Raw genomic sequence first — 14,127 nt, 5'->3', positions numbered from 1 at the left:
CTTGTCGAACGCATCATAGGACCGGCCGGTGAATACAGCAAAGAAACCACGGAATATGTCAGTTAAAATGCCCGTTTTCCCCCGACAATCTGCAGCTGTGCCACTTGTTTTCGAATGTTCAAGTACTCTGAAACGCTGAAACTGAAACTTACGAGGAGTCATTGATAGCAACGTTTTAAGAATGAGGAACAGAAATCAAGCCAAATTAACTTGTTCAACTGAAATAAGGAAATAAACAGGTGCAAAACGGCAATATTTTTCGGACTGTTAGGTGAAAACCAGACTTCATTATCAGAGCCGCCGACTCTGTGAGTTAACGCATCAGCGCGTCTTCACATCCTCAAAATATAAAAGATTGAATTACTGCAGGATATGACTCGTTAGCGACCAGTGCGTGTAAGTGTCAGGTTATAATGCAGCACATCAGACTTGGACTTTAACCAGCGCTCACTACAACTTTAAGAAATAAATTACTTGTTTTTTCTTCTCTGCAGGAAATCACATGGAGGTGCTCTTGTGCTCACATGACAGTCTGAACCATGGCAGGAGAGATCAATGAAGGTACAGTACGAAAACTTCTTAAAATCCTCTGAACCCAACGTTACCTTATCGGTTCCTAATTACTTTGCTGTTTTGTGTGGTGTCGCATTGTCAAAAAAGTCAAAATACTGTGTTAGTTGTTTTAAAATGTGGATGTTTTTTGCTTGGTGAAGTCCCGATGTCAACTAACCAATGAGAACTTTTGGGTACATGAAGATCTCGGACTGAAGTTTCTCCGTCTTAAAACGCTCCATGAGTGATAGATCTCGTTTAGAATCGCCTTAAATTGCTGTCTTAATAGCCAATGGGCTAGATTAACGGTGAATTTTATTGTTAAAGATAATGCCAGAAGTGTAAACGTTTTCTGAATTTTTTTTATGCTTTTTTTCCCCCTGCCACGTGAAAAACTGTCAGTTGTGCATCGCAACACTTAAGCAATACATCAGCAGGCATATAGTGAAATTACTTAATTCTACCTCCTTCTCGCTTCTGTAATGCTCTGAAAACTTTGATGTCCACTGGATCTCTAACGTTTGTCTCTGAAATATTGCAATTGTGGACACCTTCAAAATTTCCGAGCAACAGTGTAATCTGTGTTGGGATGATAAAACCTAAAGTCATATGATGGGACATGAGTAGTCCCATAAAACGTCACTATAACCTCAACAGTAAGTAGGCTACTGCTGAGTGATGTAAAGTAAGTGATGTTTGATCAGGGATATGCTGCTGAAGGAATATCTCTTCAACTTGAGAGGATGTGATGCTATGTAGGTGTTGTTCCTCTTTTAGGCTCAGTTCCTGCATATTACAGAGAAGTATATGAGGCCATCTGCTGTAGGACAGATGGGAGAGTGCAGGTTGAAGTTTTTCAGCGGTTGCTTCAAAGGACCGAGCTTTCCAAGGCGGTTTTAGGCCAGGTGAGGGCTTCACATTTTAATGCATGATGGGGGTTGAGTGGTGTGTACAAATCACCAAATTGCTGCAGCATGCAACAATGCAGTTTGTAAGAAAACAAGGACAGCGTCTGCCATAAACAACATTAATAACATTTTCAAAATTTCATAACAAGGCTAGCTAAGGCTCAGACTCATGTTTTTCAAATAAAAGGAATACATTAATAAGTCAAACACTTCAGTTTATGATACACTATATAAACAAAAGTATCCAGATGCATCCATTTATAGGGCTGTTTTTCAGGGATTGGATTTCCCTTCCAGTGAAGGGAAATCTCAATGCCTCAGCATACCAAGACATTTTGGACAATGCTATGTTTCCAACCTTGTGGCAACAGTTTGGGGAAGACCGTTTTCTATTCCAGCATGACTGTGCTCCAGTGCCCAAACAACACCTTTGGGATGTTGAACAGTTGATTGAACAGAGATTGTGAGCCAGGCCTTTTGGTCCAACATCAGTGTCTGACCTCACAAATGCTCTACTGCATGAATGAGCAAAAATTGCCACAGAAACACTCCAAAATCTTGTGGAAAGCCTTCCCAGAAGAGTGGAAGCTGTTATAGCTGCGAAGCTGTCAATGTATTTAGAATACAATGTTGTTAAAGTCTTTGTTATTGTAACGGTCAGGGGTCCCAATACTTTTGTCTATATAGTGTATACTTGTGTAAATATTTGTTTAATTCTGATAAGACATTGTGTTTTTGGACTTAATATTAGGCAATACAAATAATGTAGATACAGTTGTAATGTCTTATCAACAGGAAGTTGGGATAAGCTTTGCATAGGCTGGCAGCTGTAAATAATTGGAAATCTGTCAGATTTGTTTTTTTTTATGCTGAGACATAGACTAATGGTACAACATATAAGTGTTATGAAATTGCTCTGAGTGTATTATGTCTGGGGGGGTATTTGAGAGCCAGCTTGCAGTTCAGTAGAATTAGTGGCTTTACCTGACATTTCAGCATATCAGCGCCTTTGTGTTCAGTGGGCACTTGGTGCATGGAGGAATGCAGATCACAGCTGAATTTATGTTGGACTGAAAAAAACGGTGACCTTCATGTCATGTTGTCTTTGTCGTTCTCAGATTGCTGAGCATGTTGACTCCACAGATGGATTCCTGAGCAAGTTGTCACTCTATAAAGCGCTGGCTTTGATTGCTCTTGCTCAGCAAGGGAAGCAACCGAGTCCCAAACTCTTGGAGAACTGCATACAAGGTAGGCCTAAGTGACAGTGACAGCTGAGCAATAAAATTTAATGACTAGCTTCATAATTTCTCCATGTCTTAGGGCGAGCTGAGCCATCCCTTTACTGTTCTGATATTTCATCAGCGGAGGGCAAATGTCACTCTTTTATTGGCTTACATATACAAGGTTTCATACCTAGCGAACGTTCTCTGTGACAAGTTACGACTGGGACCTGTTGGAACTGATATACTGTATAATATTGCAACAGTTAGAAAGTAGCAAAGCCATTCAGAAGTATTTATATATAATGTATTTATACAAAAATGTAGATTCTCAACCCATAGTTTTTGTTTCTTTCACAACAGAAGAAAGCTAGTTTTTTTATTTAATTTAGCGTCATTTGTTTTATTTTATTTTGGTAGAGAAGCCTTAGCTATATTTAAGTGTTGCTTTCACTAGTCCCACAGTGGGAAGATGATAGGTGGGGAACTGTATGGTTTTCATAGAGGTAGCCATTATGCTGGCTTGAGTCAGATGCACTCCCAATCTTCTGTGATTATTTAAGGCTCTCTCTGTTATTTCAGGTGTGGCCAGTATGGCAGCTTTCTGCATGCCACTTCCTCATCTGTGCAAGAAAAAGCTTTCTGCATTTGTCACAATACATTACTTTCAAATTCATGTCCTTCCTGGATCATACAAGAAGGGAACAAATTTAGAAGTTGTGTGTTTGACAGAGTTACCAAAGCCTCAGCTTGGGGAGCCCGGGGACTTGAGTGCATTGAGGATGCAGCCTGCCCAAGAGGACATACTCACGGTGTCCCAGACGCTGGACAAACTGCTGGCTCGAGACACAGTCCAGGTGGAGCTAATACCTGAGAAGAAGGGCTTGTTCCTCAAACACGTGGAGTACCAGGTCACCAGCCAGGTAGGGCTGCATTCAAAGGATTATGTTAGAATGACCTCAACAACATTAAAGGTTCAAAATGTGGTGCATTATTTTGTTTGCATCATTTCTTTTCTTCTCACATAACTTCTCTGTTATGTGTGCATTTAATTTGGTTGAAGTAACAATCTAAAAAGATAAATGTATGAGACACACTGTCGATGCCATGTAACAAGATTTATTTTCTGACCATATTCTTTCTTTGCTTTTTATTATTTAGCGATATAAAATATCAGTTTACCGACGCTATAGTGATTTCGACGTCTTCCATGAGGTTTTGCTTCAGAGATTTGCCTACAGGGTCGTGCCGGCACTGCCACCCAAAAGAATGTTAAAGGGAGGTATGTTTACTCTGTCTGACATCTACACAATTACCATTGAATTTCTCTGTTGCTGCATTTCCTCCATCGAGTCGTTATTTATGCACCCATTATTTCAGTTCATATGCTTTACTGAGAGGTCAGCTGTAAACATCCAAGGGTTTCTGGTAGCTGAATGTTTTTCGTTTCACGAATAATAAATGTCCCATTTTAATAAAAACTTTTATCCCTTTGAGTTCTGTTGTTTCAAGCACACAGTCATCTTCATTCATCAAAGTTATTGCCTGAGTAAAATGATGAAACTAGTGATGCATAAAATGAGCCTCTTTTGGTTTACAATGAACTATTGTAGCTTTGGAATGATAATTATGTCAAAACACACACACACACACACACACACACACACATGCTGAGGAATCCTTCCAAACAGTGTGTTAATTAGAGATCTTCATCAAGTACAGAATATGTCAAAAAGATGCCACACATATAAATCTGCTTTCCCATAAAATGGGCTCTTTCCCCCTCATCCTGTTGATATGTGTAGCTCAAGATCTCCAATGATATGATAATCAGTGCGGAGGAATTTCAGGATGTCAGTGACATTCTGAAAACCGTGAATTGAAAGAGACGTGTACAGATTTTAGCTTCTGTAACGTGAGATGAGGAATGGGCAGCAGAAGGCCTCTTCAGAGGGACTTCTTTCTAACTTCACACCTGCAGATTATTTTTTTAACTTGTCTTCAGCCCTCAACTGACACTAACACAAGTGACATCACTTGAGGCAATTTATTCCATTTCTTTTCACATATTCAGTAGTACGTATTCCCCAAGACCCACTGCTTACATCTATCAGGATTAACACTCCTGGTCAAATTGCTTAATGTGTTCTCATGGTGCACTTCTGTCCTACCAAAGTGAATCCATAGGTTTTTGTTTTCTCTGATGTCTGCCCATAGTCCTGACCTCTGTCTCTGAGCGCGAGTTCATTGAGGGGAGGAGACGTGCTCTTGGCAGATTCATCAACTTGGTGGCACGGCATCCCTTCTTCTCAGAGGACGAGCTGGTCAAGACCTTCCTCACCTTCAATGGCTCTGTATGTACCGTAGTATTTTTTTAACTTGCTGCCTCGTTCTGTGATCCGGGCTGTTGCACAATAAGCATTATCATCGTGATGACTGACAATGAAATGCTTCCTGTTCCAGCTACTCAGGGCTTTTTCCACTCACACACTCCTCACCCCTCTTCCCAAACAGGATGTCCAGACTAAGCTGCGTGACACTTATAAGAAATCTGGTGATGAGTTCATGACCAACAGAATTGCAACCCAGGCAAAGGTTTGTCACGCATAGAATGGAAAATTTCCCCAAAAATGACCAGCTAACAGTTGCTTTTAAAAAGAGCTGTGGTGGATCTGTTTTGTAGGAATATCTCCCCGCCGACATCCAGGCTCAGTTCTCCACAAGCAGAGAGCTGATTAGAAATATTCACAACAGCTTCCACAAGCTGAGGGACAGAGCTGAGAAGATGGCGGAGCGCTCGAAGGAGAATGCAACTGATCTTCTCATGTTTGGCAGAGAACTCAGGTATTTCATTATTGGGGGTATAAAGCCTTTCTCTACTATCCAGAGCTTTTGGACTGAGAACTGTTAATAAGATTTAAAATCCTCTGCGTTGTTGTGTCTCTTGATGGTTGTTAGTTTGAAATGAGTTTGGCAGCTAAGTCCCTGCAGTGCTGCGTACTGCCCCTGTAATAACGCTGTTTTCGACAGTACGCTGGGCTCAGATGCTTCGTCTCTTCCCTCCTTGGCCTCTTCACAAAGCACCTGGGGGGCCCTGCGTCAGTCTCTGAAGAGTCTGTCTGTGGAGTTCGCCATGTTGTCCGACAAAGCTGCTCAGCAGGTTCAGCCCTTAGGCCCTCATCCCCACCACATGCTATGCTATGCTTGTCCAAAACTGGCACTGGGTAATAAATGATGTTTTGCTAATGTCCTTAGGGCAGACGGGAGGAGGATGATGTTGTGGAAAAACTGAATCTTTTCCTGGATTTGCTGCAGTCGTACAGAGTGAGTTAAACTTTTGGTTTGTGTGCCTTCAAGGGTTCATCACTTTTGTGATAGTTGATTTTGTTTCGAAGTTTGCATCTCTCAGATCACAGGCTTCATGATGCTCTCCGTCAATATAGAATATACATATATAGTTCTATAACTATGATAAAAAATCAATGTAGTATATAAATTCAGGACATTATTTACTGAGTCATTCACAGCTAATGTGACATTTACCACAGCCTCCACTGAATCTGTTAGCTTTAATGTATGTGGTAAAACATATTTTATACAAACAATGCTCTTATCATTCTTGCTTTGTTGGTCTGTAAATTACCATACCATTTTTAAGGGCAAATAAAGAGAGAGCTTTGTGCGAATGGATTTTCCTCTAGGATCTCTGTGAGCGCCACGAGAAGGGCGTACTCCACGAGCACCAGAGAGCTCTGCACAAGTACAGTGTGATGAAGAGGCAGATGATGAGCGCCACAGTGCAGACTAAAGAGCAGGCATCAGTGGAGCAGCTGGAGTCACGAATTGTTCAGGTGGCCGTACAGTTTCTCTCTATCCACATTTTTAGGCTCTTTGGATACTTCCTGACTAATAGCATACATTTAACTCATTTCCTCTTTGATAAATAAAATGCTAAATTGGCCAGAGTATATATACATATATAATGTGTGTGTATATATATGTATGTAGATATATATGTATATGTTGCTGATGCACGACATCCATTGGGTGTAAGTAAAAGTGATTTGAGAGCTTTTCTGTGTGCAGCTTGTACCAGAGTTTTGAGGAATTTAATCAGCAGCCACAATGTTTCAGTAAAATTTAGACCATTTCTCATTTCCGAGCACAAGTTCCTCAATTTTCTCAGTACATTTCTGTCTTATGTCTTTTGAAATATTCAATGTGGGGGAGTTTTTTTAGATTATTAAATCAACAGACAGGTTGTTTATAGATTTGCTTTTGATATGTTGTCAGAAATGAGCAACAGTTTGTTTTTAATGGAAAATTATCAAATTAAAGCTACCGTGAGTCTGATATAGGCCTCAAAGCAGTTAAAAAAAATAGAGTTGAGTAGATTTGCGCATTAGCTCATAAATGTGACCCACTGACTCTAGGAAAGTGTTATCATCGACTAGCAAGAAAACTAATATTAGCTCTCCTGTGTTAATCAAAAGAAGATGGGTCATCTCTGTCTAAATTTTGCAGGAATTTATTCATAAACGGATTAAAAGATCACCAAAGTGAATTCAGTTTATCCTGAGGGCAACATGAATAAGTGCACCAAATTTCATGCTAATCAATCGAACAGTTAATAAGACATTCCACCAAAAGCACTCATGTGAACGCTGGAGTGGTCCTAAAATAAAATCCAGAGGGTCACCAGATGGATTCACCCTGTGGGGACCATGAATGTTTGTGCAAAATTTAATGGAATCCCATCAAATAGCTGTCGAGATTTCAGTCCAACTGACCGGTGGACAGACAGGCCGACCTTACCACGAGCGTGTGTTAAAACAGATATTAGTAACTGAGATATCAGTAACACGCTGAGATTAACGCACCATGGCTTGTAACTTTACAGTGTCAGTAACAAAATCAAAGTCCTGTAACTGAACATTTCTCTCCTTTGCATGATGCAAACCTCTGCAGGGCTTCTTCATCACTGACAGACACCAGTGTTGGTGTCATTAACAGTGATTGAGCTGGTGATGAACAGGATTATGCAAAAGTTCATTAGTGAATTAAATCTAGAGCTAATTAAAATGTAATGCCTTATGGGCATCTCGCTGTTTTGGTACTGTAATATGAGCAGATATTTATCAGCCTCATCTAATCTCTGCTGTCATAGGATTAAAATTTCCCCACAGAAAACTGTTTTTTTTACTAATTATTTTTATGGTTATTATATTGTCATCGTGTGATTAGAGGCAACAATTTCTCAATTATTATTTTTTTCATTATTATTCTGTTGATAGCAAGAAAACGCCATTCAGACGATGGAGCTGCGAAACTACTTCTCCCTGTTCTGCCTTCATCAAGAGACGCAGCTTATCTTCATCTACCTTCCAATCACATCCCACATTCTGGGGGCTTTCGTTAACTCCCAGGTCCAAGGACACCGAGAGGTGAGGCTGCTTGTCTGGAAACCGTTTTTCCACAGTCCCTTCTCTGCTGATCCAGGAGGGTCAAATCAGTGTTAAATTGGCTTCCAGTGAAAGAGCTAATAATGATGGATAGTATCACTGGAGGAATCATCTCCTCATCTAGGATTCGAGCCGGCTTACATTTCACATGAACAAATGAAATCTCCCATATGTCTTTGCCTGTTTATTTAGATTTATTTATTTATATACAATATTTATGTTAAAGTCAAATGAAGAACACACTTTGGATTTCTTTGGTTAGATGCCTCTATCTGAAATTAGTCTTCTCAGCTGCCAGTGTGGTAACATTTTGAGAAATGTTCCTGTGGATATCATAGTACTTTGACTTTGACGTTTCCTGAAAATGATCACCTGCTAATCACTGAACAATATCTCAATAGCTTCATAGAAATGTAGGTAAAGAGAAGTCACTTTTTGCTTTACTTGCAGATGGGAGAGGTGTGGAATGAACTCCAGCCAAAGCTTGGATGTCTCTTTGGTGGTAAAAATGGATTGAAATCCCCGATCTGAAACCTAAATACATGAGATGGAGGGAGAGAAACACTGCCGCTGAGGAGGATCACAAACTGGAAAATAACTCCGAAAAATATCAAATGCTCAGCTTTTTCCCTGCTGCAAAGTCGTACATTACACAATATACATTCCATTCAATAAGAGGATTCTTAACATAAATGGATGCTCAGCTTCTTTACTTATTTTGGGCTTGATCGTCAACCATGTAAGTGGAAAAGACAGAGGGCTCATAAATCTGCCATTTCATGCTCTGCTTGACGAGAAAACAATTTCCATTTCCAAATCAAGGAAACAAAATCCTCTAAATGTTATTTTATAAGGGCACAGTCAGCATATCTGACTTTGAGGATGGCAGAATATTCATGCATTCCATCTCACTGCCTAAAACACCTGTTTATAACTTAACCTTGTAAGAAGTTTTATACACTAAGATAGTTGAGAAAGAAATTGCAAAAAGTTTTACTTTATTAAAGGATGGGATTATTTTAAATCTCCAGCCATGAAGGTTTTTGGTTTTACTTGCTGAATAACTTTAGACCAACGTATTTTTGATACAGATTTTAGTTTGCAAGGACATGTAGCAGCATATTTTATACTTGTATGGAAAAATGTTTCTCTCAATGTTATAATATTTACTTCTGTGTTGCTCTCCGCTTAAAGTGTTTTCAAGACTCTCACTTTTACTTTATAAGCTATTAAGAGAATCCTACACTCTACTATGGTGTACAATACTACAAAGGGCAAAGATTTTAGATTTATAGATAAAATAAACAAAAAAACAAAACTGGCACGAGTGGTGTAATGTCAACAATAACACTATAAGCTATTGATTTACTACCAAAGATTTATGATATAAATTCAGTAAAATACTCTGTGCAATAAATCATACTGCAGGATTCCTATTAAGTTCAAATCTAATAATCACTACCTTTGTTAAGGACCATTAGCCATATCACTTTATAGATGAAGGCTGTTTTTCACAGTTACAAACATTTAAATTTGTATAATAATGTGAATCAGGGCAAGATCTGCATATTGTGGAATTCCCTTCCTGCTTTCTACTTTTTAGATATTTGGCCTGAAAACAATGATGCACATTTGTGTCTGCACAGATGTAGTTTAGTGGAGAATTATACATTTAAAAAAGAAAACAATCAAAAGGGAAATTTTGACATGTATGGACTTATATTTTGGAAGAAACGTCACACATTATCACCAACTGATCTCGAACACACCAGACTGACTGTGATGAAATCAATGACGCCAGAATGCAAAAAGTAGTTCAAGATTTCTTTTATGAAGAAACTGTCATATGGCGCAAACAGTATGAACATTTGTTTTTGAATTAAGAAAATGTACATCATGTTAACTTGCACAGAATATGAAACCCAATAAAAGTATTTCTGTAGATATTGTAAATAGAAATCCAAGAAATGCCAGCTGAATTGTGTTAAATCAGTTATTCTGAAGAATTAAATGACTTTCAGCATATTACTTATCTGTTCCAGTAATTTCACATGTAAACACTCTACAAGTCCAAGTCTTCTTTTTCCTCCCACAAATGAAACCAAACAACAAACAAAGAACAGTATAAAAGGATAACTTCAGCATTTAAAGAAGAAATTAGGAAGGCTGAAATTTTAAAAATTTCCTCAGAAACGCACTTCCTCCGAGACTTCTCACAGTTCCTCCACTTCCTCTAGTTTGTGGCTGAGGATCACATCATGCCCCTGAAACTTGAAGTATCCAACAAATTTCTTCTTCTGGAGCATCAGGGGGAACCAGAGAATGTCATCAGCCCACATTTGGCTGAAAGGAATTTGGTGACATTCAAACCACTGAGGCCTCATTTCTACAAAACACAAGAGAAAAAAAAATAAATCTATCTTTCACCTTGAAATGCGACAGGATATTTAAATAAATTAAATACATACAATAAATCATTTGGGGTTGGAGGTGGGGAGGTTGTCTTAAAAAACAGAAGAAAATAACTTTGGCATTTATTTCTAGACTAAGAAAATCATACTTTCCGCTAACTTTCTAGCTAACTTTTGCTGTGGATAAAGTAGGAAAAAAGTGATTTCTTATACATTAATGAAGTCACACTCGTGCATAAGTTTCAGCACTAACTTTGGCGCATTTCATTCAAGCTTTTGCTTCTCATTTATCTCTTCACCCCCTGGCTGTTTGACTTCTCTTGCCCCCCAGACACCCTTTGGTCCAGTGCTAATGTGTGGCTCAGGAAATACAGATCACTCTTTTTAGAGCCTCTTCTCGCCTCTGTGTATGTGCAGTCTGTTAAACTTTACTTCTGAGAACATACCTGTAGAGTCTCCCCCTGAACTCACATGTTCTCCTCGCTCACAGATAAATGTTTCACTCAATTAATTAATTTAGAAAGAATCATTAATCAGATCAGTCACTGTACTTTGTTTTAAAGGTGAAACACACACAGTTTTCATTCTCAGAAAGCCACGACTGGCATTAAAATAACATAAGCAGAAGATTAAGGGGAACCAAAAGTGAACAGGGAAAATTTCTGCAGGATTACAGGTTTTTTTTTCTTTTATGTCAGTTTCGTGGAATTAAGTACGACAAAAATAGTTGTTCCTCTTCAAGTTTTCAAGTTATTGTTTTAATATAAATGAATGCTATTTTAATATTATGAGTTAGTCTGACTGAAGATGATTATCCAGCTCCAGCTGTCTAAAATCTACTTTTAATATTGCTTTTGTGAGACTATAACTGTGTCACTGTGGGGTTATTACACTATTTTCTCAGGGGAAAAAAATACTGGAATTATTCTTTACAACTACTTGCTTTTATTTCTTCCTAGTTCAGTGTGGCACTGTGGAAACGTACCCTCTGATTCTGTTGGCTCTCCATTATAAGAATCGGCTCTGAAAACATGGACATCGAGGAGCTCCATGTCTCCCACGAATTCAAATTTGATATTTCCGACCTTCTCGAGAGCATCCACCGTGAGGCCACTTTCCTCCTGCAGTTCTCTAAAAATGAAAACATCAGATAAATATTTGATAAAGTATATCTTAGAAATAAACTCACAGTGCACTTCACACACACAATGAAAGCAAGTGAAGAAGTTAAAGTGATGCTATCCACGTTTCCCAGACAGGGAACCTATTTGTATTGCTCACAAACTGAGTCAACCACATTCAGTGAAGCTCTAAAACATTTACTAAGTGGATTTTTTTTAAGTTTTCAAGATTATTTATTTATTTGTTCCTTATAAAAGCTTGTGTCAAAAGGTCAAAAAAGTTAAAATAAAACTGCATTCAAGAACACTTTTTAAAGTTGACCACCAAACATGCTGTATTTTCTTAGAGTGTAGGAATTTTTAGTCCTGTCCTAATACAGTGTGAATGTTCTTTTATTACTCTTTTCCTTTTTTAGTCTTTATCATGCACAGAAACTACAAAGTTAAATGTAAATACTGCCACGTGACACAGCTCACACGATCTGAATCTCAGAAATCTCACTTCAGACACTTGACTTTATTTAAGTTTAGCTGAACAGCACATGGGGTTCAGAAAGCACACACACCTGCGGATTCTGTCACAATGACTTGATTTAAGGTCTTGTCTTTGTTTCTTCAAGCTTTCTTCTTCTTCTTTTTTTAAATGGATACAGACAACTAGGATTGGTCAATTTCTTCCTGCAATACTGATTGGCTGCTCTGAGTGCTTTTGGTGAAAAGGATAAATAACACGGTCTTGAGATCTTACTGATTTATTTAGCTTTGCAATAGTCTTTATACAAACCAGGTTTCTTTTCTTTTCATACTGAAGGAAAACAGCTTGGGACAAGGCCTAATTGCCTTCAGGGCTTCCTTCCTTTAGCTCTGGACAAACTTCCTGCTCGTGACTGATGGGCACACATCTTCCAGACTCAACATTCATTTTGTCAAGCTTACAAACAACGTGAGCCCACATCTTAAAGTAGCACTTTCTCATCTTTCTAAGGCTGAACAATAAACTGGGATATATGAGAAAAATAATGAAATTAGGTTTTAGATTTAGATTTTTAGATTAGACTTTTAGATTTTAGATTAGAAAAATTAGATTTTTTTTTCTGTTGTTGCAAAACCTACCTTCTTCTATCCTAAAATACACTTGTTGGTGGATATTAAATGCAACAGCACCGCTTCATAGCTTGTTTTTATTAATGCATCTTTCCGTTGTAATGACATCTAACATGACACGCAATTCAAAGGTGCGATGTGTTAATATGCACAGTGGAACTGAAATGTAAAATCTACTAACTCTTATCAAACTTTCTTCTTTTTGCTGACCCTAAAATCTTTAAGAAAATCCATAATTGAAAGCTATAAAATGTTTTGTTTTTCACGCTGTATTTAAGGCGGAAATAGCCTGCTTGCATGGCTTGTTTTCATTCAGACTTTGTCAAAAACATTTTTGGGACTTGACCTTTGAACCCTGCACGACAGCTGAACTGTTACACCCCGTCTGCTCATTGCATTACCAAACGTATAAGTGAAATCACACAGACTCTAATTCTACAGGATCCATCCTAATTCATGTGCATCTCAATACAGTGCAAGACAATTATCAGTAGGGTGTCAGGTAACAGTTATTCTTTCTGTAGAGAAATGACGATATGAATTAACCTCCTTGCAGCATCTTCAATGGTTTCTCCAGGCTGAACTTTGCCCCCAAAGCCATTCCACTTCCCGGCTCCAAATCCCCTCTTCTTCATGCCGAGCAGCACTCTACCCGGCTGGACCACCAGCACCAGGGTCAGGAGCTTGTTGCTCAACATCTCACCTGTCTGAGAGGAAGTGAGGAGAATCTCACACAGCACAAACACAGTGACGTAAATACTGCCTGACGCGACACGAGCTGCAAAGGCCGGACTGTATGAGCGCAGTCAACTGTGGGCTCACATCCTTACCTGTTCTGTTGTGTGACCACCCATGCGTGAGACTCCCCGGCTGTACCAAGTATGTTTATATACCGTGACGTGACCGGATGTAAAGCGAAAAACAAATCCTTCAAAAAAAACAAAACAAAGAAATAAGCAGCTACTGTGTACAAGACTCCACGTTGAACGACTCCCGCGTTCAGCTCCACGATCACGTGACGCGCTGATACGGAGGAGGACGGATTGGTGTGATGAGCGTCAGACTGGGTCCACGACTCCCATCATTTGCTTGTAAAATCAGTTGTAATGTGTTACATTGAAATACGTTCGACTAGAAACTGCAGAGGTTTTACCTGTGATCCAGTCAAATGGCTCACTTACACTAATTTTACACACATTTAAAATTTATCATTTAAAAATGGTTGTATATCATATATGTAGCATACACAGTGTGTCGATATTATGACAAACTGTATTGAGAATTCAAAGAATTATATTGTAAGCACTGTTTTGTTGTGATGATCACTAACAATATTAACATACTACTAC

At 38.7% G+C, this 14,127-nt stretch overlaps 2 protein-coding genes across 4 annotated transcripts; one reads left to right on the top strand and one right to left on the bottom strand.

The window, feature by feature from the left end:
• The first annotated feature begins 157 nt into the window (after positions 1–157).
• snx8a (sorting nexin 8a) lies at positions 158–9,464 on the top strand. Of its 3 annotated transcripts, none has more exons than XM_046414585.1 (14): positions 158–308; positions 495–561; positions 1,330–1,457; positions 2,579–2,708; positions 3,413–3,603; positions 3,842–3,962; positions 4,898–5,034; positions 5,195–5,275; positions 5,364–5,524; positions 5,711–5,840; positions 5,936–6,004; positions 6,382–6,531; positions 7,975–8,124; positions 8,593–9,464. In XM_046414585.1, exons 2-14 carry the CDS (start codon positions 540–542, stop codon positions 8,671–8,673), a joined length of 1,551 nt encoding a protein of 516 aa, XP_046270541.1. In that variant the 5' UTR covers positions 158–308; positions 495–539; the 3' UTR covers positions 8,674–9,464. The 3 variants fall into 3 exon arrangements, with proteins under 3 accessions (XP_046270541.1, XP_046270540.1, XP_046270542.1); XM_046414584.1 differs by having other exon boundaries at positions 159–396; XM_046414586.1 differs by lacking the exon at positions 1,330–1,457 and having other exon boundaries at positions 160–396.
• Positions 9,465–9,953: 489 nt separating this feature from the next.
• Positions 9,954–13,884, bottom strand: nudt1 (nudix (nucleoside diphosphate linked moiety X)-type motif 1). The gene is made up of 4 exons (XM_046414587.1): positions 13,609–13,884; positions 13,325–13,485; positions 11,539–11,684; positions 9,954–10,528 (listed from the first exon to the last, which is right to left on the bottom strand). Exons 1-4 carry the CDS (start codon positions 13,630–13,632, stop codon positions 10,356–10,358), a joined length of 504 nt encoding a protein of 167 aa, XP_046270543.1. The 5' UTR covers positions 13,633–13,884; the 3' UTR covers positions 9,954–10,355.
• Between the last annotated feature and the right edge of the window lie 243 nt (positions 13,885–14,127).

The sequence above is a fragment of the Scatophagus argus genome, chromosome 16, assembly GCF_020382885.2.
Source record: "Scatophagus argus isolate fScaArg1 chromosome 16, fScaArg1.pri, whole genome shotgun sequence".
In the NCBI taxonomy this organism is placed as follows: Eukaryota; Metazoa; Chordata; class Actinopteri; family Scatophagidae; genus Scatophagus; species Scatophagus argus.
Note: the sequence above shows the minus strand (reverse complement) of the source record. Positions and strands in the feature narration are given on the sequence as shown.

What these genes read in the sequence shown, in the direction of transcription:
- snx8a (XM_046414585.1), top strand. Translation starts at nt 540, where the DNA reads ATGGCAGGAGAGATCAATGAAG. An exon ending in GGCAGGAGAGATCAATGAAG is followed by an intron (nt 562 to 1,329) that starts GTACAGTACGAA and finishes TTCCTCTTTTAG; the next exon opens with GCTCAGTTCCTGCATATTAC. An exon ending in AGTACCAGGTCACCAGCCAG is followed by an intron (nt 3,604 to 3,841) that starts GTAGGGCTGCAT and finishes TTTATTATTTAG; the next exon opens with CGATATAAAATATCAGTTTA.
- nudt1 (XM_046414587.1), bottom strand. Translation starts at nt 13,632, where the DNA reads ATGGGTGGTCACACAACAGAACAG. An exon ending in GTGGTCACACAACAGAACAG is followed by an intron (nt 13,486 to 13,608) that starts GTAAGGATGTGA and finishes ACTTCCTCTCAG; the next exon opens with ACAGGTGAGATGTTGAGCAA. An exon ending in AGAGCCAACAGAATCAGAGG is followed by an intron (nt 10,529 to 11,538) that starts GTACGTTTCCAC and finishes TGTGTTTTGTAG; the next exon opens with AAATGAGGCCTCAGTGGTTT.